Source organism: Vulpes lagopus, chromosome 13 (genome assembly GCF_018345385.1).
Source record: "Vulpes lagopus strain Blue_001 chromosome 13, ASM1834538v1, whole genome shotgun sequence".
Lineage (NCBI taxonomy): Eukaryota > Metazoa > Chordata > Mammalia > Carnivora > Canidae > Vulpes > Vulpes lagopus.
Window position 1 is genome coordinate 5,135,406 of NC_054836.1, and position 23,549 is coordinate 5,158,954.

General features: G+C 42.6%; 1 protein-coding gene across 2 annotated transcripts in view; it reads right to left on the reverse strand.

The window, feature by feature from the left end:
- Window positions 1-17,535, reverse strand: part of CEP41 (centrosomal protein 41) — a 53,765-nt gene extending 36,230 nt beyond the window's left edge. For both annotated transcript variants that reach the window (XM_041727893.1, XM_041727891.1), the window contains exons 1-2: window positions 17,263-17,535; window positions 1,780-1,843 (exon numbers count right to left, since the gene is read on the reverse strand). In XM_041727893.1, the coding sequence (XP_041583827.1) occupies window positions 1,780-1,843; window positions 17,263-17,295 (97 nt within the window). In that variant the 5' untranslated portion in view covers window positions 17,296-17,535. The remainder of the gene's footprint in view (window positions 1-1,779; window positions 1,844-17,262) is intronic.
- Between the last annotated feature and the right edge of the window lie 6,014 nt (window positions 17,536-23,549).

Here is a 23,549-nt window from a genome sequence, read left to right on the forward strand (position 1 = left end):
CTCTGAGGGCAGTCCAGGCTCAACATAGAGGCCCAGGGTGATCATAAAAAATGCTATCAGTCTCCACTGGGTTTTCAGACACAAATCCCAATTCAATTTCCAGGAGAAAAACCTATGAAGATACAGACAAATTTATGTATCTGAAATAAAGCTCAGCTGTTAAAGTTTTCATTTTAAGAAGGTTCCAAAAGAAGTGCATTCCTTTATAGTTGTCTTTTAAATGTTATCTGGACCCCTCAGAAAAAAATATGGCATTTTTAATCAAAGTGCTTCCATCACAGAATAGCTTATTCTAGAAGAATGGGTCATAGGTACAGTTAAGGAGGAGGGGGACAGGTAGAGATGGAGATGGTAGAAGGAATGAGGCTGTGGGAAAAGCTGGGACAGCTGGCCTAAGAGACAGTGGCCAGGCTTTACACCGGTCTCCAGGTGTGCCATCAGCTTCCTCACCCTGCATGCAAATCCTTGTTCCGTCTCCTTTTATTGAACTTCAAGTACATCACAATCTCTCTGCGCCACAATTTCCTCATCCTCAAAAACAGAGATAAAATTTTCTACCTCCTGTCAAACAGGATATTTGCAAGGATAAGTATTTGTACAGCTTGGAAATGTTTGAAAGAAAGGTCCCAAGAAATTGTATCTGCAAAGGTTGTTCATTTAAAACATTCAATTGAAGTTCGTTTTATTTTTATTTTTTTAAATTTTTATTTACTTATGATAGTCACAGAGAGAGAGAGAGAGAGAGAGGCAGAGACACAGGCAGAGGGAGAAGCAGGCTCCATGCACCGGGAGCCCGATGTGGGATTCGATCCGGGGTCTCCAGGATCGTGCCCTGGGCCAAAGGCAGGCACCAAACCGCTGCGCCACCCAGGGATCCCTGAAGTTCGTTTTATATGAGGAACTTTGCATAATGGAAGACAGTAATTTCAAAGAAGACTGGAGGAAGGGAAAGACAAAATGAATGAGATTTAAATCAGGTCACTATTTCCTCTATATCTCTAGTTGTCCTCAGGTTACCAGTGGCAAATTCAGCATTGCCAAAGGCATGTGGTGCCCCAATCCACTAGCAAAACCATCTCAACAGAATGGATTTGCCACAGCAGACTTCAAATGGTTGAAAAATGAAACGAGTAAGAAACCAAACTCTCACAAGCTTGCAAATCCACTAGAGACCTAGGGAGTGGTCTGCATCATGACACTGAAAAATGTTAAGAGCATGGAAATAAGCAATGCAACTCTTAAATTTCATTTTACCTGAATTGAAGCATGAACTGAGTTTTGTCTGGTATTTTAGTTACTCATTCAGGTCTGTCTGCCTGCACTCGAATCTAAGCTCTTTGACTGCAAAAGTCACAATTCACACTCATCTTTCTATGTCCCGTAGTCCATAACTTTGCATATAGTTGGCACTCTGCAAGTACTGAATTGAACAAATGTGCACAAATACTATCTATTACTCTGAGTTTAAAGGAATATACTTAAGGTTTCCAAAATAGAGGCCCACCCCCCTGATATTTATTTAGCCTCAGCCTTAAAGCTCATTAAACCATGTTTTCATCAGTTTCTCAATTCATAAGGAGATAAGTTATGTAAATGGAAATTTTTACTGATGATCTGAAAAAAAAAGCTTTCAAAGATAAATCTTGAGCCTTTTAGGCCATGGGACAAGAAAGTGAGAAACTTTGAGCTTTGACTGATAGCAGGCATTAACAGCCTGCTTCTTGCCAGCAATGTTGCTGGATTTTTTTTTTAAGTTTTAGTTTTCTAATATTTACTCACCAGTATCCAGTCTTGACTTTATATGCTGATACCTTGGGTTTTGTGGTATTCTTTTGGTCAGATACTAAAAAATAAGAAAATTAACAATTAATTGAGTTGATGTAAAAATAAGGGTGACAGAAGTAGGAAAGAGTCAGATATTTAAAGAATAGAACAGATGCTAAAATGTTATCAAATGTAAAGAAGGAAGGAGCTCTAGACATCCAACTGTCCCTTTAATCTAGGAGCCTTTGCTAGAGCCTTTCCACAGGTGAAGATGGTTACCTTGCTTCTGTCAAAATATTTCCATTTTTTGTCAAAATAATCTCATAGCACTATGTAATTAGGAAAAAAAAAACCTCTTAAAGATTATTTCTCAGTTCTATCCGATCCATTGTCACACCCAGAATGAGCCACCCCCTGATCCCTGCCCTCAAGAAATTTCTGCTAAAATAACTAAAGGCAGCTCTCTTCATCCTTTTTTAAGTTTTACTCTTTAAAAAAAAAAAAAAGATTGTATTTATTTATTCATGAGAGAGACAGAGGCAGAGACATAGGCAGAGGGAGAAGCATGCTCCATGCAGGACACCTGATGTGGGACCCGAGATCACGCCCTGAGTCAAAGGCAGATGCTCAACTGCAGAGCCACCCAGGTGTCCCAAGTTTTACTCTTTTTATGATGATTTCTAGGCCATCTCCTCTGGACACCCTCTAGATTTTACCCACCTCTCCCCTGAAAAGTAGCACTTGGACCCAGACCTGAGCACTGTGCCCAGATGCTGCTAGGCCCGGTTTGGACAGGACTCCTCTGCTGCTTGTCTGGAGTCTGAGGCTCCATAGATGTCACTCCGATAGCATCTGCTCTGAGGGCAGTCCAGGCTCATCATAGGCCCAGGGTGATCATTAAAAAATGGCTATCAGGTCTCCCTTGTTTTTTTTTTTTTTTTTTTAGGTCTCCCTTGTCCTTGTCCTGTACTCCAGGAGTGAACTCTAAGTCTAACCACATTACATTTACACATAAGTTTCAGTGGCATTTGCAAAAACCATCAAAGTGAGGGAAGGCTAGTGAATCAACATCGCAAGATACAGCCTTCTTGGGGCACCCAGATGGCTTAGCTGGTTAAGTGTCCGCTTTCGGCTCAAGTTGCTATTCCAAGGTCCTGAGATCAAGCCCCACATCAGGCTCCCTGCTCAGCGGTGAGTTTGCTTCTCCCTCTTCCTCTGTGCTCTCACTTTCACTCTCCTTCAAATAAATAAATAAAATCTTAAAAAAAAAATCTTTTTTAAAAAATTTATTTATTTTTATTTATTTATGATAGAGAGAGAGAGGCAGAGACACAGGCAGAGGGAGAAGCAGGCTCCATGCGGGGAGCCCGACGTGGGACTCGATCCCCGGATTCCAGGATTGCACCCTGGGCCAAAGGCAGGCGCTAAACCACTAAGCCACCCAGGGATCCCCCCCAACCCCCCCGGCAAAAAAAAAAATCTTAAAAAAAAAAAAAGATGTAGCTTTCTTGCTCAGGCCTCAAGTATGAAGATCATACATTCAGTCACATGTAGCTGTAGAATATGAAATTAAAACTGGGTAGTACCTTTCAGGCTTCATCTGCCACTCTCACACGTTCCCATGTTGACATTGCCCAACTGTTCCCCTAATTTGCTATGCTCACTCAAGTCTCCAGGCTTAGCAAATGTCTGCCTAGAATGCCTTTCCTTGGCTTGTCCTTGGGCAGAACCTTACTTCCGCATAAGCTGTCCAAGAGGGAATCAGGCACTTTCTTCTCCCTGGCTCCCAGAATGCCCTGCACCACTGTTTATACCCCAAGCTGCTTCTCTAGATTTTCTCAAAGGCAGGAACAATGACTTACTCAAATAAGTGTTCACCCAGGACCTAGTACTTGGTGGGCACATTTACTGAGAGGCAGTCAACAAATGAGTATTTAGGATGCAGAGTATATTATAGTAACTACCTGGTTCCTTGGAAGAGAACACCAAGCTTTATTCTCATTATTTTCTAAAATTATTTTTATTTATTTTTAAAATAATCTTTATGCCCAGTGTGGGGCTTGAACTCGCAATCCTGAGATTAAGAGTCGCATGCTCTACCCTCTGAAAGAAAGAAGGAAAAAAAATCAGGTGGAGAACATCAAACTTTAAAATCCGTATCATTTGCCCTTGAAAATGCAATTAATTATAGCATGTCCTGGTCTGGAGTTTTGGATTTCAGAGACCAGGAGGAATTTTTAAAAACTGAGAGCACCAAAACAAACAAACAAACAAAAACCTGAGAGCACCTATGGAGAAAAATCAACTTTGAATTTTGTCAAGAAATGCCATTTAAAAAAAAAAGTGCAAAACCTTATAACTACCCTCTGCCATTTAATACCTAAAAAGAAAGAAAAAAAGGGGATCCCTGGGTGGCGCAGCGGTTTGGCGCCTGCCTTTGGCCCAGGGCGCGATCCTGGGGACCCGGGATCGAGTCCCACGTCGGGCTCCCGGTGCATGGAGCCTGCTTCTCCCTCCGCCTGTGTCTCTGCCTCTCTCTCTCTATGACTATCATAAATAAAAAAAAAAAAAAAAAAAAAAAAAAAAAACAACTTTACCAGTCTCACCACTTTCTAGGGGTGTCCCTACCTCTTAACATTTAATAGAATTTAGGATAGCCATTCCACTCAGACCTGTCCTGAAAAAAAAAAAAAAAAAAAGAAAGAAAAAAATATCCCAGAATAAAAAGATTGGTCTGTTAGTGTTATTAAAAAACTCTTGACATCAACTGTGTTTTTTTTTTAAAAAGATTTATTTATTTATTCATGATAGACACAGAGGGGGGGGGCAGAGACACAGGAGGAGGGAGAAGCAGGCTCCATGCTGGGAGCCCAACGTGGGACTTGATCCGGGGCTTCAGGATCGCGCCCTGGGCCAAAGGCAGGCACTAAACCGCTGAGCCACCCAGGGATCCCCTCAACTATTTTTCATTTCACTCCAGGCAGGTAAAACCTTTGTTGTGAATGCTTAGCATTGGGCCTAGGATGTGTGCAGAACCCTTGAGCTATTTTACCCCTAGAGAAAGACAGAAAAGCTTCAGTCTCCATCTGATCACTCACCTACTGTCGTTATTTATTATTTTTTTTAAAAAGATTTTATTTATTTATTAACGAGAGACAGAGAGAGAAAGAGATAGAGGCAGAGACACAGGCAGAGGAAGAAGAGAAGAAGAGACAGGGAGCCTGACATGGGACTCGATCCCAGGTCTCCAGGATCAGGCCCTGGCCTGAAGACGGCACTAAACCACTGAGCCACCCGGGCTGCCCACACCTGCCCACACCTGCTGTCTTTAAAAGAAACTGACTGTAACATCAATTCCAACTCCTTCCTAGATGAAGACAGAGAAGATTTTTAAGTGAGAGAAGGGAAATATTTAAAGATTGAAAAGGGAAACTTTAGAAGATCCCCAAGAGGAAGATAAGACCGTAGCAAAACAAAAGACCAAAAATGCAAACCAAAAAAAAAAAAAAAAAAAAAAAACAGGGAAAACATGTGTCTGGTAAACTGAGTCAAGAAAAGTTAATAGTAAAATTCAGTTATCTTAAGCTAAGAGATTTTCTTTCTTCACTTATTTTTCTTTTTGTTTTTGTACTTCTATTTTCATAATTTCTATATGGTATTTCCTGTTTTTTACTTTTGTTTTGTTTTCCACTAGTTTCCTAGCAAAGTGTCTTTTGAAAAACTACAGGCTAGTCTCTGCTGAACCAAGGGGATTTGTCCATACCTAGGCCAACATAGCTAAGAAGTGAGGGTGTCCCTGGGGACCAGGTGTGGTGGCAGCAGAACGATGGGGGGAGAGAGTGTGGACAGCTGCAGTGGCTGGCCCCTTCCCGCCCCCAGTTTTCCCTTACATAGACTAATGAGAAATCCATATGCTGCAGTAGAAAAATGTAGTGTCTCTTTTCCACTTTCCCATTTTGGCCCAACTTCTTGCTCCTGACTTTCTAGTGCCAACCACAACGTAAAACTTTGTCCTTCACTCTAAGCAGACTACCATAGATTTTATGGAACTGCCATACTTTCTTCCTTAAGATTCTTGCTTTAGGGAGTGGTGGGGGAGGTGACTGTTTCTTGACCTACTGACCAACTGGCTTTTTTCAATTACATAAACAGGATGGAATGGTGGAAAATGAAAGAGCTGAGAAAAGAAGTTGTTTCAAGGACTATTCATTCATTCAACAAAGACTTACTGAGCACCAGCCACTCAGTTGACATTTACTGGGTGCTTTCTAGTAGTAAGCCACTGTGCTGAGGACACAGCCAACCACCCAGCAGACATTTACTAGGTGCTTTCTAGTAGTAAGCCACTGTGCTGAGGACACAGCCATCCAGCTCTCTCCATGGTGCCGGGGTGGGGGTGGGAGGGGCATAAGCCAACAAAGAGATACCACATGATGAACAAAGAGAGGGAAGCAGGGAGTGCAACAAGAGCATGCGAGATTGGCCCCTGATCCTGACTAGAATAGTCAAGAACTATGTCCTGAGTGGAGACTTCTGGGCCAAAAGCTGAGGGTCAAGAAAATGAGTCAAGCTAAAGGAGTAGCAGGTGGAAGCTAGAGGATTTCCGGATAGACCTAGCGCACCGGGGCAGTATGGGGTTGGATGAAGCTGAAGAGACCAGGAGGGGTTAGTTCATAAAGGACCTTGTATCCACGCTAAGAAACTTGGGTTTTTTCCCCCCTATAGATGACTAGTTCTCGAATGGGCGATATTACTCTCCATGCTCCCGGGGACAACTGTCAAAGTCTGGAGACATTCTAGGTTGTCTGAACTGGGTGGTAGTGCTGGGATGCTACTGGTATCCAGTGAGTAGAGGCCAGGGATGCTGCAAAACATCCTACAATGACAGAGAATACCTCCACAGCAAAGAATGAGCTGGCCCACAATGTCAGTTATGCCAAAGTTGAGAAACCCTAGTGTAGATGATTGGGGAGTCACTGAGGAAAGTTTACAGACAAGTGATGGGGTTATCTTTCCATTTTAGAAAGCTCACTCAGGCGGCATTCTGGAGAATGAATAGGATCATAGTCAAGGATGGAGGCGCAAAGATCCGTTAAGAGGCAGTTGTGCTAAGATTTGTGGTGCTAAGGAAGTGGCGGTAGGGACAAGGAAGAAGAGACAGTTTCAAGAAATCTTTAAAGGTGGAAAATCAATTATTGAAAACTGACTAGTATAACAGGAGGAGGACAGTGATACCATTCCCCAAAAAAGAGACTTAGGGAGGAAGCATATGTTTAAAAACATGATGTTTTTCAGGTTGAGGCATGTCAAGTATGAGGTATCTGTGCATTATCCAAAATGGAAGTGGTGAGCTGGCTATTTGGGTCTGAGATCAGGAGAGAAATTTGGGGTTGCAGAAATTAAAGTTTGGGGGTTGTCAACAGATAGGTAGCAGGGGAAGCCATACAAATGGACAAGATCAGTATCAGAGATTGTGTAAGAAGATTGTGTAAGAGAAGAAAAGCCCCAACACTTAAGGTCAAGTAGAGAAAAGCACCATGCATGAGACTCATGAGAGGCCAGAAGAAAGTGGGTCATGAAAATTAAAGACGAATTTTAGGAAGAAGGGAATGGTCAACAGTGATCAATGCTGTCAAGGCCGAGAACAAGAGGTCAAACATGAACCAGCGAGCAAGAATGCAGGTCAAGAAAGAGAATAACAAAACAAATTTGGACTGAACAAACCAGGACCTTGTTGACGACTCTGGTGGATGAGGTTACAGTGAATTGACAGAAGCAGAAGCAAAAATAGCAGGCTGTATGAGACGGGGAGGGAGGAAAGAAGAGGATAGTAGCCAGATGGCCTGTTTTTTTTTTTTCCTTGAGAGTTGCTAAGGAATTCTTCTTTATTGTTGCTTTGCTTTGTTTTGGAAGAATGGAGAGATTTGAGGATGTTTAGAGGCTAGATAAAAGGTTGGAAATGAGGCAGGAAGGTATGGAAAGGAGGGAGTGGGAGAGGAGGACGCCCAGAACACCCAGGGGAAGGTTCAGCTTTGGGTATGTATTTAGGGTAAAGATATCAGGTAGGTGGTCAGGATGAAGTTCATCAGGAGGAGGGAGCTGATAAAGTTCATGTTTGTATTATTATCAGAGAGCGATCAAAAAAATGTCAAAGACCCTTTGAGGGTTTACAACCCCCAGAGAGGGTCCAAAGATAGGTCTTCCCTTTCTACCCATGTCATCCCAGCTATTTCATTTCTACTCGGCATAAACATATCTTCCAAGAAGACTCCTGTGAGGGCCCCAGGCAGATGGAAATTCCTTCCCTTACTGGATTGTCACAGCGCTTTGTACAAATCACACTCCTCACTTCTGGCACTCGGGACATGGCTCTGCCTCCTAGATCTCTGGACCTACTGCAAGGTCTCACACCAGTGTGAGCAGTAAGGATGCCTTATGGATGAAGATGGCTCTGAGCCCTGAGCAGCACACAGTGTGCACGCCAGCACCACATGATGGCTCTAGGACTCTGAAGCTTATACTCTGGGGGTGATGTGGGAGACTTTGTGGAAGAAATGGCAATGGAGCTGTGTTTTAAGGGCTGAACTTCTATGGATAAAAAGACAAGGAAAAAGGATTTCAAGTGGAGAAAATTACAATAGCAAAGCCACTTTAAAAGCATGTTGAAAGAACCTCATGTTGTTTGATTTGCTAGAGAAGGTACAACAACAACAATGAAGATAATCCCTGCTAACAATTACTGAGCACTTAACTATGTTGTCAGGCACTCCACTAAGCATTTTACCTACATTATCTCACTTAATCCTCACAGCCACTCATGATGTAGATACTAGTATTTACTAGTATATCTTCATTCTCCATATCAGGTAACAGGAGCACAGAGCTGGGGTGATTTTCCAAGACTAGTCAGCTGGTGATAAGGGTGAAACCTGGAATGAAGCTGGTAGTCTGGCTCTAGAGCTTGCACTCTTCCACACTCATTTTAGGCATTCTGAATACCAGATCCACCAACGGGTTTTAGATGATCCACAAGTCCCGTGAAACTATGAAAAATTTTGTGTATGTGCATTTTTTCTGGGGGAGGGACCGTGATTTTCACCAAATTTTCAAAGGGGCTTATAACCCCTAAAGAGTTAAGAACCACAGATATATGAAATCCCATGCTGTATGGTGGGACGTGGGCATGTAGGCTCCAAGTAGAAGCCTGAATGTAGACTGAGGGTCTGGAGGAGGCCCTTCACAAAGACAATGGAAGGTACCAAAAATACTGAGCTGTGAGGCACATAATTGCAAGAGTATTTTGGCAGGTTACTAACATATGCAAAGTAGAACTGGGCTTTATGAATTCATGGATGTCAGAGAAGGGAGAAGAAAGAAGTCAACAATGGGATTTTTCTGAAAGAAAATCACTAAAAAAAAAATGAGTGAGAATGTCTGAATTTCAAATTGTTCAAACATGAATGAGCTTTTCTGACTTCCCACCTCTCTCAAAATGAAACTCTCAAGGTTGGTTGTATTTCAATTGCAACATATGTAATAAGATTTACATTTAAAGGACTTTTAAAAATACCATTATACATTTTGTTCAGAATTTCTCTACTTATCTCCTTTGTATACACAGGAGGTCCATAAAATGAGGGAAATGAATTCAATCTTGAAAATAGCCTTATTTAAGGCAATCTCACATTTAACATGGGTCTTTTTTTTTTTTTAATGGCAGTTTTAATCTGGTCCAATTCTACTGATCTCAAACACAAACCCTGAGCCTGTATGCACAATGTAGCACCCCTTTTGCTAGCTTTGCTAGCAGCTACTACCTATGGCTGATTGTATTTTTCAAGATATTTGCAACAGAATTTCCCATCTCACACTGTGATGTTGAAACTCCTCCCACTGGTTGGGTGGGACCAATGTCTCCTCAACCCCCCCCACACACACCCCTGCTCCAATCTGGATGGGCTTGTGACTATGATAGAAGTGCTGTCTTATGACTTCTGAGGCTAGATCATAAAAGGCAATACCACTTCCACCTGGTTCTCCTGGGATACTTGTTCTTAGAACTCAGTTACCATGCTGTGAGGAAGGCCAGGCCACGCCACATAGACAAAGCCATCTGCAGGTGGTATGGCCAACAGCCCCAACTGAGGTCCTTGCCAAAAGACCATATCAACGGCCTTGAAGAAGCCTTCAAGATAACTCTAGCCCCAGCTTCTGTCTGCCTGCAAAACCACATGAGATCCCAAATAAGAAGCACCTAGCTGAGCCTGATCAACCTTCAGAATCATAAAGATCATAATAAAATGACTATTACTTTAAGCCACGGAACATGGGGTGATCCATGACAAATCAACATACAGCCAGAATATATATCCTAATATATAACTGGAACACTTTCAGGGTATTTGCACTTTACTCCTCAATCCAATACAGCATGGCTACTGTCCCCACCATTGTACTATGGTTACTGTGGCAGCTATCCAACATCAGAGATCCCCTAACTGCTGAATATAACGGTGACTTTCCATTCTTTAACTTGCTTGACCTTTCTGTGCCATTTGACACTGTTATACAGCTCCACCTTCTTCAGTTTCCACTCCTTTAGCTTTGGTGGTATCTCCCTTCCCTGAGTCTCCAATGACACATGGATCATTTCTGTCATCTGCTTAAACACTGCATTCCCCAAGATTCCATCCTCTCAATCTATAGGTTCTCTGTGAGCCAAATATTTAGATTTAATTCCATTTATATATGCTTGACGTCCAAAATAGGGAACTTGAGCCTGACTTTTCCTCCCGGCTCAGGCATATATTCATTGACTTATTCAACAGATGTTTATGGCACGCCAGGTCCTTGCATACAAGGACCCTCACTTAAGTTCTTGTAAATATGCCAGAAATAAATGATTATAGATTACAAATAAAATAATTACAGATCATGATCTACTGGGTGAAGATAGCATATTGAACACTCCATTTAATTTCACTTCCTTCCAAAAACCTCAATTTTGTCTTCTATTTTAAGGACATAAAGCTCAAAAAACCAGAGAGAGTGGGAGAAGTGACAGCAATAGATTTTTGAATTCTAGAAAGCAGATCAACAGTGAAAATGACTTGAGTTATTCAAGAAAGTCAAAGGGAAAGCCAAGAACAATTTTTTTTTTTAAATTTTTTTTTTTAATTTTTTTTTTAATTTTATTTATGATAGTCACAGAGAGATAGAGAGAGGCAGAGACACAGGCAGAGGGAGAAGCAGGCTCCATGCACCGGGAGCCCGATGTGGGATTCGATCCCGGGTCTCCAGGATCGCGCCCTGGGCCAAAGGCAGGCGCCAAACCGCTGCGCCACCCAGGGATCCCGCCAAGAACAATTCTTAAAAGGCTTAGGAATTGACAGCCTCAGGCACTCCAGAAGTGGGGGGGGGGAGAGGGGGGGGAGGAGGTGTTGGAGAAGTGGCTAAAATAAGGAAGACTGTTTGAAAGTTGATTGAAAACACCTTGGTCTCCAAAACCCTGTCCTCTCTGCTACTGTCCCACCCACCATAGTAGCTCCCTATAGATTTATTACCTGAGAAGCGTTTCTGGACTGGGAGGTCTCTAGACAGAGAAAGGTGGAGATAGCATTACCGAAAAAGGGGCATTAAGTGTATGATGCATACTAATGATGAGATTTAACTGCTAGCCCTAATTCCTCCAGGAATTCAGATAGGCTTTTACTCTCAGGAGAGTGAAGTAATTCTCTGAAGAAAATCCTAGAAAAAAAAAAAAAAAAAAAAAGAAAATAACCAGCCTAAGAGGAAAGAGCTGAAGGTACAGATTTAGGATAGTCACCCAAATTATGGCCCAATGAGATCTTCCTATAATGAGGCTCACCATCAGCAAGACCTTCTCAAATATACAGATCCCAATCATTTAAATTTCCTACTCAAAAACATAAATTAATAATTTAGGATTAAAAGAAGCCTGAGTGGCTCAGGGTGTGATCCTGGGATTCTGGGATCCAGTCCCACATTGGCTCCCTGCGGGAAGCCTGCTTCTCCCTCTGCCTATGTCTCTGCCCCTCTCTCTGTGTCTCTCATGAATAAATAAATATTTTTAAAATAAATGAATAAAATAAAATAAACCTGAGAACACCTGTGCGAATTTTGGGGAGGACGCAATTTACTTCATAGCAATGTTCCAAGGCTTCTTTTAATTAATTAATGTTTTTGCATTACATTGAAGCCCTAATCTCCAGTGTAACCGTTATTTGGAGACAGGGCTTTTAGGAGGTAATTAAGGTTAAATGAGGTCATAAGGGTGTGGCATGAGTGTAATAGGATTAGTGTCTTTATAAAAAGAGACACCAAAGAGCTTTCCCTCTGTACAAGTATACACAGAAAGAAGTCTAGTGAACAGTGAGAAGGCAGTCGTCTGCAAGGCAGGGAAGACCTCTCACCAGAAACTAAACTGGCCAGCACCTTGGTCTTAAACTTCCCGGTACTCCCAAACTGCCAGAAATAAACCTCTGTCATTTAAGCAACCAGTCTTGTGACATTTTGTTATAGCAGCTTGAGTTAACTAATACAAGTATCTCCAACAAAACAAGAAAATAGACAATAGGAAGGAAATAGACTGTTGAGGAAAAAAAAATTTTTCAAAAAACTATCACTAGGGAAATGAAAATACACATCCATATAAAAACATCTCCATGAATATTCATAATAGCTCCAAAAAAGAAACAACCCAAATGTCCATCAGAAAGAACAGACAAGGGCAGCCCTGGTGGCTCAGCGGTTTATTTTTTTTTTATTTTTTTTATTTTTTTTTTATTTATTATTTTTTTTTGGCTCAGCGGTTTAGCCAGCCTTCAGCCCAGGGCGTGACCGAGATGAGTCCCACATCAGGCTCCCTGCATGGGGCCTGCTTCTCCCTCTGCCTGTGTCTCTACCTCTCTCTCTGTGTGTCTCTCATGAATAAATAAATAAAATCTTTAAAAAAAAAAAAAAAAAAGAACAGACAAAGTAAGTATGGTCATGTAAAGGAATATTATTCAGTAATAGGAATGATGTATTAACACACGATATAACATGGATGAACCTTTAACACATCATGCTAAGTGAAAGGAGCCAGACACAAAAGACCACATTTTGCATGACTCCATTTATATGAAATGTAGACATAATAGGAAAACCTATAGACACGATAGATTAGTGACTGTCAAGACTAGACTGGGGAGACAATGGGAAAATTGAGGAGTGATAGCCAAAGGTTACAGAATTTCTTGTTGGCGTAATGAAATGTTCTGATCAGTGATGACTGCATAACTCTGAATTGTACACTTTAATTAGGTGAATTTTATCTCATAATGTTGTTAGTAAAAACAGTTAAACTTAACAAGTAAAAAAAATTTTTTTTAAACTTTTGCTCTAAACCAGACCAGGTACTTATGTAAGAGTTAAAAGAAAATAATTAAGTTGACCTATATTTGTCTAACATGGAAAAGTCTCCAAGACTTATTGTTAAGGGCAAAAAGCAAGTAAAAAAGCCATATATGCGATAACATTTGGGTAAAAGAAAACCACAAAATAAAACTCTCTATATGTTTATATACACACAAGAGCACGTGAGCACACACACAAATGCACAGAGAATGTTTTGGAAAGGATAACTGAAAATGTGGTAAACAGTGATGTTGGAAAAATTTCCTACATTATTTATGAAAATTTAGAAATAATACAGAATAAAACTAAAGGCAGACAGAAACTCCAGGAAAAACAAAAAGGGGTATGAAAGAAAATGTAACCATAATGATCACTGCTTTGGCAATAATCAATACTTACACAGTCACAAACACACACACAAGCAAAACAATAGTAAAAAAAAAATCCAATTAGAAATTAGGCAAGATAGGGATGCCTGGGTGGCTGAGCAGTTGGGCTGCTACCTTCGGCTCAGGTCAATCCTGAGATCCAGGATTGAATCCTGCATTGGGCTCCCTGTGAGGAGCCTGCTTCTCCCTCTATTTCTCTGTCTCTCTCTCTCAGTCTGTGTTCTCTCATGAATAAACAAATAAATCTTTTTTTAAAATAAATAAATCTTAAAAAAAAAGAAATTAGGCAAGATACAAAAAGATATTTTGTTGAAGAGGATATATGAATGGTAAATGAGCACATGAAAAAAATGTAAGATGTTCAACCTTGGTAACCACTGGGAAAAATGCAAATTGAGACCATTATGAGATGTCACAGTGAACCTATTAAAACAACTCAAATAGTGGCACCTGGGTGGCTCAGTTAATCATCCAACTCTTGATTTTGGCTCAGGTCATGATCTCAGTGTTGTCAGATCAAGCCCCATATTGGACTCCATGCTGGGTGTGAAGCGTGCTTGAGATTCTTTCTCCCTCTCTCTCAATACCCCTCATCTCTAAAAATGAAAAACAAAAAAACCCAACTAACATAAAAACCTGAATACCAAATGTTGCCAAAAATGTGCAAAACTTGGCCTCTCGTTCACTGGTGATAAGAATCTTAAATGGTACAGTCACTCTGGAAAATAGTTTGGTAGTTTCTAAAAAACTAAATGTAAGCTCACATACCATCCAGCAACTATACTCCTAGGCATCTCTATTCTAAAGAAATGACAATTAATTTCCATACAAAAGCTGTACCCAAAAGTTTGTATCTTTATTCATAACAGCTTGAAACTGAAAACAACCAAAATATCTTATAATAGTTGAATGATTAAACAAACTGTTACATACCTTATATGGTACATACATACCACAGAATATTAATCAGCAATGAAAAGGAATGAACAATTGCCATAGGCAACAACTTGGATGTGTCTCAAGGACATTATTCTGAGTGGAAAAAAAGCTAATCTCTAAAGGTCACATATAGTATGATTCTATTTATATAACATTTTCAAATGACAAACTTACAGAAATGTAGAACACACTAATGGTTGCCAGGGGTTAGTTTGGTGAGGCGGAGGAAAGTGGAAATGACTAGGAAGGGATGGAATGAGGGAAATATTTGTGGTGATGGAATAAGCTCTATTTTGATTATGACCTAAACATGTGAAATCTTGATATTAAATCTACACTTATGAAAAAAATAACCTAGAATTATACACACAATATATAAATGTCAATTTTATGGCTTTGCTAATGTACTATGCTTACATAAAATATAATCAATAGGGAAAACTGGGTGAGGGCCATGGAACTGTACTATTTTTGCAACTTCCTGTGAATCTATAGTTATTTCAAAATAAAGTTTTTTTAAAAGAACATCTGAGGAGCACCTGGGTGGCTCAGTCCGGTAAGCCTGCCTTTGGCTCCGGTCATGATCTCAGGGATCCTTGGATCAAGCCCCACATCAGGCTCCCTGATCAGTGGAGAGCTTGCTTTTCCCTCTCTCCTGCCCCACCCCACCCCCCAACTCATGCTCATGCTCTCTCCTGCTATCTCTCAAATAAATAAATAAGGACACCTGAGTCCAAACAGAGGTTTTAAGAATTAAAAACGCAATGTCAGAAGTTAAATAGAAGAATTAGAAGATAAAACTAAATAAACATATCTCCAAAGAGAGCAAAAGACAAAGATGGGGAAAATGGGAAACAAAGTTTAAGAAAATAAGAGAACTAGTCTTATAGAGAAGCAACATGAAATATAACAAATAAATAGGGGATGGAGAAAATAGGAAAGATGTTAACAACAAAATAATCCAACAAAATTTCACATTATAGAAAGACATGAATTTCTGGTGCCCACCAAAAAGAGCGAAAATAGACCCAAAGCAAGGAATACCTTTGTGAAACAAACATTGGCAACACAGAGAAGATTCTACAAGCATCCAGAAAGGAAAAAAAAATCAAATCACATACAAAGGTATAGCATGGCTTTGGCCTTCTCAACAGCAACACTGGATGCTAGAAGACTATAATGCAATGTTTTCAAAATGCTGATAGTTTCCAATCAAGAATTCTACACTCAATCAAATTTGCAGGCAAATAAATGTCAAGGTAGAACAACATTTTCAGACATCCCTAACATTTTAGACATAAGTTTAAAAAAAGAGTTATTTCTCATGTACTCTTTTTCAAGAAACTACTAGAGATTGTGCTCCACTAAAATAAGGAAGTTGGACATCTCCCTCTGGGACACAAAAGTATGACCATATAGAGCATCTCTGCTCCTATCCCCCCACACTCCTCTTTCTCTTACATTCCTGATCTCATTAACGGCATCGGCACTGATCAGCAGCCCAAGCTGGGAAACTAAGTCATCCATTTTGCAAGCTGATCACTGCAGTCTTAATGATTTAACTGCCTCAGTATTTCTCATTTTTGTCCCTCGTTCCATGATTTTAGGTGTGTATCATACATACCACCTTACCAATCTGCCTATTTCCAGTCTTAACCTCCTCAAATCCTTTCGCCACAACCTGGCTACAGCCACCTGCCTAAAATGCAGATCTGACCACACCCCTCAGCTACTTAAAACTCGTCAAGAGCTTCTCAAATTCAGACCGGCAGGCAGGATAAACATGTGGCAGAGTCTCCACTCTCCACAGCCACCTCCCCCACTCTCGTGGCAGAGCCTGAAGGACTCAGGACTGAGCCTCACGACTTTCTCCACACAGCTCACAGACCTCCACCATGAATGGAACGATGTGCAGCGAAGGCCAGTGACTGCGGACCTGGGGGGCTCAGTCAGCCAAGCGCCTGCCTTCAGTGCAGGTCATGACCCCGGGGGCCTGGGGCGGAGCCCCTAGCATCAGGAGCCCCATTCCAGGTGGGGCGTCGGCTCCTCCCTCTGCCCCTCCCCCCACTTGTGCACGGGGGGGGGCGGGGGGGCATTGCTTGGGCGAGGCCCGAAAGGCCCTTCCAGGCTTTCACTCCAGCCGTCCACTGCCCCTCGCCTCCTTATCTCTGTTCCTGTTCCCCGTCCCTCCCTCCCTGGAGGCCCATCCTTCCCCTCCGCTCCGTGAGGTCCCCAACCACACTCGACTCAGGCTGTTTCCCAGTCTCCCACGCAGATGCCTGGTCTTACTCGGCACTTCCAGCCCCTGCTGCCACGTGGGACTCCAACAGACCTTGGCTGAAACCAAGTGACCACGAGAGCAGCAGGGCCCTGGGAGGGGGGAGCCCAGGCGAGGGGAGGAAGGTAAGCTGGAGGTCACACGCCCAGACACGCGTCCTTTCTGGGCGGCCCGGAGCCCCGTGAGGAGACACGACGTCCTCGGCCGCGCTGCCTGAGGGCAGGGGCTGCCTTCGGGCGCCCGGCGCCGGCGCCCAGCCGGCACGTGCAGGGGGCGGCCCCTCGCCACGCGACCGCCGCCTCGCCCCGAGGCCCCTGCCCGCCCCGCCTCCCGCGGCTCCCCGGACCCCTCCTCACGCCCGCCGCTTCCCGCCTTCCGGCCGGCGGAAGTCGCCGACGGCCCTTCCCTGCCCACGTGGAGCCTTTTCCGGTGCGCCCGCCCCCTCCGGCTGCGCGGGCCGGGCCGGGCCCTCACCTCAGGATTCCCAATGTGCCTCCGGACAGACATATTTGCTCCAGCCGACCACGCTGGGCTTCTAGCCTCACCGGTAGCCTCTGACCCTAGCTTCCTACCCCCACCACCTCCCCCGGCCGCCTCCTTCCAACCTCTGCTCCGATTGGCCTCCCTTCTCCGGCTGGCCAATGGAGGCCCTGTTTACTCTCCCACTGCAGGGTCAAGGGCGAGCGAGACGCCGCTCAATGGTTGCCACGGGCAACGGGGGGACGCCGGCTTCAGAAGCCTCTGGTGCTCGCGGCGGGGCCCCGCGGGCTGCTGCCCGAGCGCGGGAAGAGGGGCGCGGGGGAGGGGCAGGCTGGCGCCTGCGCGGGAACCGGTGCGCAGGCCCCAGGGAGGGGGAAGGGCCGGAGAGCTGGAGGCGGTGGAGGGGGACGAGAATTGCCATCAGTGTGCGAGCAAATATGTGACCCACGGCACCCTCCTCCCCTCCTAAGGTCATCTTAAGCAAACGCCTGGGCTACTTCTACAATAGGGAGAAGATAGGAGACAGGGTGGTTCCGCGGGAAGGGGAATCTAGAGTTTATTATTTTCGGGTTAAGTTAATATGCAAATTATGCAAAATACCATGCGTAAATACAGTAATTATTGTAGCTTTAAAAGCTTTTTAGCTAGCTAGAGAACGGCAGCCTTAATTGCAAAGCGCACGCACCATTCTGTGATTCATCATTCATTTAACAAATATTTAATAAGCACCTTATGAGAAAAGCTGCAGTAGGTTGTGTGGAGGATGGGAGGATGACTAAGAACCAGTCCCGTTGTCATGGAAACCATTGTGACTCCTGCCATCAGCTGCCACCTGTTCTTATTCCAGATCTGAAAATTAAGTCCTAGCACCTTTACAAAACAATCACACACACAGTTTGACTTTGGCTTCAAAATGTCCCACCAAATCCATCAAAATTATTATTTACCTTTACATGGGAGAACAACACAATAACCCTTTGTCCTTTGCTCTAAGTTGTTTTTCCAGGAATGGGGAAAGGTTACTTTGAACTGTTCATATTCACTGGCTCTCAGCTTGTGGATAATAGCATGCAGCTGAGCAACTTCGGGTCTGTGCAGAGGACCCATTCAACAACATGGCCTCGCATGCCCGTGTCCTCTCGCAGCCTCCAGCATCCCACCCGTAGGACCACACCTTAAATCGTCTTGCTTGACCGCCAGGAGCTTAAACTGGACACAGCTGTCGCTTGCACATTCATAACCACCGAGTTTGTCTGAAATTCCTTAGGGTTCTCCAGTTCTTTAACCACTCTAAAATTCCCAGCTTTTCACCCCTCCATTACAATGAGGGAGAGTTTAGGGGCTGCAAAAAATGAGAAGGGGGCGGTGGGGAGGATATCTTACTATGCAGAGGCTTCTGGACACATCGCTACTTAAAATGAATGCTTACTTCATTCATGTGGAGTGCAATGTGGAGGTGGGATGATGATAGAATTTATGGGGAGAATAAAGAAGAAAGGACAGAGAAGAGAGTGAGAATAGGGACTAAACTATATGATGGTAAGAAAGAGAGGCAAAGAGTCCTAAAGACATCTGTAGGTCAAAGGAACAGTTATATACATGTGAGGAAGTAAGGAGTGCAAAGAATTGGAAGGCATCAAAGATGGCTATAATTTCTAGCTTCGGGGACCAAGTAGATGAATGATAATGCATTAACAATGGAGGTCAATAAATCAAAAGAACAGAAAGTATAAGACCCAACACCTATTGGAGTAGGAAGCTCAACTTCCCTTCTTCAATGTTTGGGCTCACTTCTTTGTGTGATCATCTCCCTTTTTCCCAAGAGGGGATGGGAATACCAGCTTTATTTGCCTCGGTACTCATTTCAGTTGTCAAATTTGGGCTGCACGTGAAGCATGCACAGAGATAGAAAATGTGGGTTCTTGGGTCTAGGGAACGGTTGCTGGTTCTGTGTGTCTAGGGTGAGGGTTTAGGATTCTGTTATTTAAATACATATTCTCCCACTCTGACTCCTTGATTTTGATGCAGAGTCCAAGGGCCACACCTTGAGAGGTTCTGCTGTAGAAGAACCTCTCATTTTGCCTCAGTGGAATCCTTAGAAAGCTTAAAGCTACAAATCAAAAGGCTTTTAATATAATGAAATTCGCTTCAAGATTCCTTTTGGATGTATAACAAAACTGCATCATAATTAAAGCAAGGTGCTTACTTCTAATATGGAAAATAGATAAATGTCAAAGATAATTCATAGAAGAAAAGCATTTAATAAACATATGAAGAAATGTCCAACTAATAATGAAAATATAAAACCATGCAGCTAGATCTCATTTTTCAACTAACAAATGGACAAAAGTTTTTATTTTCTTTCTTTTTTATGTGATAATGCTCAATATTGGCTAATGCATGAGACAAGCATGCTCAAACATTATTAGTGTGACTAAAAGGAGTATAACCATTTTGAAAAGTAATTTGAGAGTGGGTATCAAGAAGCACTCAAATCTTAATATTCAAAGAATTTCTTCTAACGAAATAGAGAGATACACAAAGATTACACCCATAGACATTTACTGTAATCTTTTTTTTAAAGATTTTATTTATTTATTTATTTATTTATTTATTTATTTATTTATTTATTTATTTATAAGAGACACACGGAAAGAGAGGCAGAGACACAAGCAGAAGGAGAAGCAGGCTCCATGCAGGGAGCCTGACGTGGGACTTGATCCCCGGTCTCCAGGATCACACCCTGGGCTGAAGGCAGCGCTAAACTGCTGAGCCACCAGGATCCCCCGTTTACTGGAATCTTATTTAAAATGACGAGAAGTCGAAACAACTTAATTCATCATCGGTTTAAAAATGATTAAAATAAGTTAGAGCATATCCATAAAAAGTAATATTATGGAACCATTGAAAAGCAAATTTCAAGGAATAATTAAGGCAATGGAGAACTGTTCCTGATACAGTAAAAGAGAAGAGCTGGAAACACTTTTTTACTTAATATAACCGTGATTTGTGTGGAGAAACATACAGGTACCCACAGAAAAAAATTGGGGAAAAAATGTAAATGTAAGCCATCTCTGGATGATGGTATGTGGATTTTTAAAATTCTTTATACTTTTATGTATCTTGCACATTTCCTCAGTGACTTTGAATTAATTTTATACTTTGACAAAAACGTTCTGCTCCTAAGAAACAAACAAAAAAAAAGCACCTGATTCTGATTTCAGCCCGAAAAATGGTCTGCGGCCTTTGTCTGGGCTAATTCAGACCTGAGCTGTATTCTGTTCCTTTCTGCTCTGTGAAGTGCGGCAGCTTTCCCGTGCTTGGCAGTAAAAGACCCTCCAGGCACTTGAGTCAGATCCTTGCAATCAGAGTCCTGATTGCTAAGAGGTTCAAGCTTTGTTTGTAAGAGAAGAAGTTCTGATTCTTTTCTTTGAAAGTTCCTACTTCCACTGATTAATCTTATTTTTCATGAAGTTAGAAGTGCTCTTATGAACTTCCATTTGTTTGATGTCTTCTTTTTTAACCCTGTAGGTGTTCCAAAAAGCTTTTAGTTTCTACTGAGTTGGTGGGAGTCCCAGATAGGTTAAGTGTGGTGGACTTAAGAGTAGCTCATGTTTTAGGTACTGCTGTGCTTGGTCAGTCCCTTCCCCCTTGAGCCTCCCTTCCTGGGGAACTACGTGGTTGTTTTGGTGTTGCAGTCTGATTCTTTCCTGAGCCTAAAACTCTCTGGACCCACCTTCAGTCTGAATCTGCACAGCCTCATACCATCCAACTACTTCTCCATCCCCCTCACCCTCAGCTCTCAGCCTTCTTTGCTGTTCAGAGCCCAGCACCTCCCCCTCAGATCTGTCTCATGACATTGCTTCTCAGATATGGCCTTAGCTCCCTTCCTTGGCTTCATTTACTTTTCTTCCTAAATAAAGGGCTTCTAGGTACTTAAGGAAAGCAATTATGCCCAATCCAGTCCAGTCCTGGGGTTCTTTCCTTTTCCCCAAGAAATGGATCTGCACCTGCTGCTGCAAACCCGCAAATCCGCAGGCCCCACCCTGTGATAAATTCCCCGAAGTCCTGGTAACAATTTAGTGTCACTCTGTCTGGTGGTAGAATGCCCAAGGAAGTAGTAGCTCACCAGCCTCTGAGTGGAGGGCTGACCCTTACTTGTGCTCAGCTTAGGCCAGAGTTGAAGTGCTTGGCCGGGCCCAGAGGCATCAGCCATCCCTACAGCCCCTCCCAGGAAAGTAGTACCCTCCACCAGGATTTCTTTGGGATCACCACTGGTTACACTGCCTTCTGGTGAAACAAAAAATTGGCATCCTGGTTGCTTACATAATGGGGTTGGCATTTCCACGTGTGCAGTTCTGCAGCCACTTCTGAGTGCCATATAGAATGTCAAGTTGTTGTAGGAAGGATGTATGATGTCCCCTCCCAGGCAGACCCAAGACTTCGTTTACCTGCTGTGATCCCATCCCAGGGCATTCAGTTGTCACATGCCACGTTCTGCTTCTGTCTTGGGATTTATATAGAATAACGCTCTGCCACAGCTCTAGATCCAAGAGGACTCTGAGGAGCCAACCTGGATCTCAGAATGGTCTGCCCCAAGGGGATCGGGGAGGAGTCAGAGTGGAGGTACCGTGGCCACTCTGGGTACAGCAGACAGCTAGAGACCCCATGCTCTGTGGAAAGGTCAGTGAATGTGGATTGAGTATGTCAGATAGTCACATTTTCCAGAATAATATAGAAACCTTGGTTTTCAAGTGAAATCCATAGGCTATCAACATACAACCCCTGTGCTAGACTCTGCAAATATAATTCCTATCCTTCATGGTTTTTAAATAATCAAGATCATACCCATGGTAAAAGCAAACAAACAGAGGTAAGAGTTCTACTTTAATTTAGAATGTAGAAAGTTGCAAAGAACATCACTCCTTTCCTATCAGTAAGAATGAATAATCTACAAAATCCATACATTTTCTTGAATGTATGAACTGAGATCACAAGGCAGCCACATAACCAAATGCCAAAAAGTGGCAAACTGTACTGAGGAAAAAAGAGACATACAAACTATTTCTCATTTGGCAGAGCACTGGAGAAAAGGTGACTGCCATAGATGTGAATATGAAGAAATCAAACTAAATTTTCACTAATTTCTAAAGGCTGGATTTGAGCTAGTGGATCAGTTTAGAATAACTGGGAGCCTGTGATGGTTAATTTTATGCATCAACTTGGCTAGGCACAATACCCAGATATTTGGTGAAGCACTATTCTAGATCTTTCTGTAGGTACTTTTTATTTTATTTTATTTATTTTATTTATTTTTTTTTGTAGGTACTTTTTAGATGAGATTAACATTAAAAAAAATTTGTTGATTGAGTGAGTGAGTGCCTGTGTGCATGTGTGTGAGCTGGGGGAGTGGCAGAGGGAGAGGGAGAGAGAATCTCAGACGTGCTCTGGGCTGAGCATGGTACCTGAGGGGGGACTCAATCTCATGACCCTGAGTTCATGACCTGAGCCAAAATCAAGTCAGATGCTAAACCCACTGATCCAATCCAGTAGCCCAATAGATGAGATTAACATTTAAGTCAGTAGACTTTGAATAAAACAGATTATTCTTTATCATATGGTGGGCCTTTCAATAAGTTGAAAACTTTAAGAGAAAAAGACTGAAATTCTCTGAGGAAGAGGGAATTCTCCCAGCAGATTGCCTTTAGACTACAGCTGGGTCTCCAGCCTGCTGGCCTACTCTGCGGGTTTTGGACTTATCAGCTTCCATTATTACATGAACCAATTCCTTAAATCTCTTTTCCTCTCTCGCAGGTAGATAGGTATAAATATGCATTTATATCTATATCTCTCTGTATATTTATGTTGGTTCAGAGTCACAGACACAAGGGAGGTTTATATTCACTTGCAAGGTATTGTCCAGGTATGTCCATTGGATTCTCAAAAGAAAGAAGTGGGAGAAAGAGGAGACCAGAGAGAGCCCCTGCTCGGTGGTGCAGGTTTATAAGAGGTGACTGCCTGCTGTAGGGGACAGGCACAAATCACTTGTGTCTTATGACTTTTTTTTTATTAGAGCCAAAAGGTCTTAAGTCACTAGGGGAGGGAAAGCAGACCCTCCTGTCCCCAAGGTCACAGAGGAGGGATAGAAGCAAATCTGACTGCATCTGGGGGAGGGCTGGAAACCATCCCTCTCACTCTCAAGAACCCAGAAAATATCTTTTACTTCAGGGGGAAGGGTAGAAGCAAAAGCTGTGGTTCTGTGGTAGGGTGGCAAAGTGGGG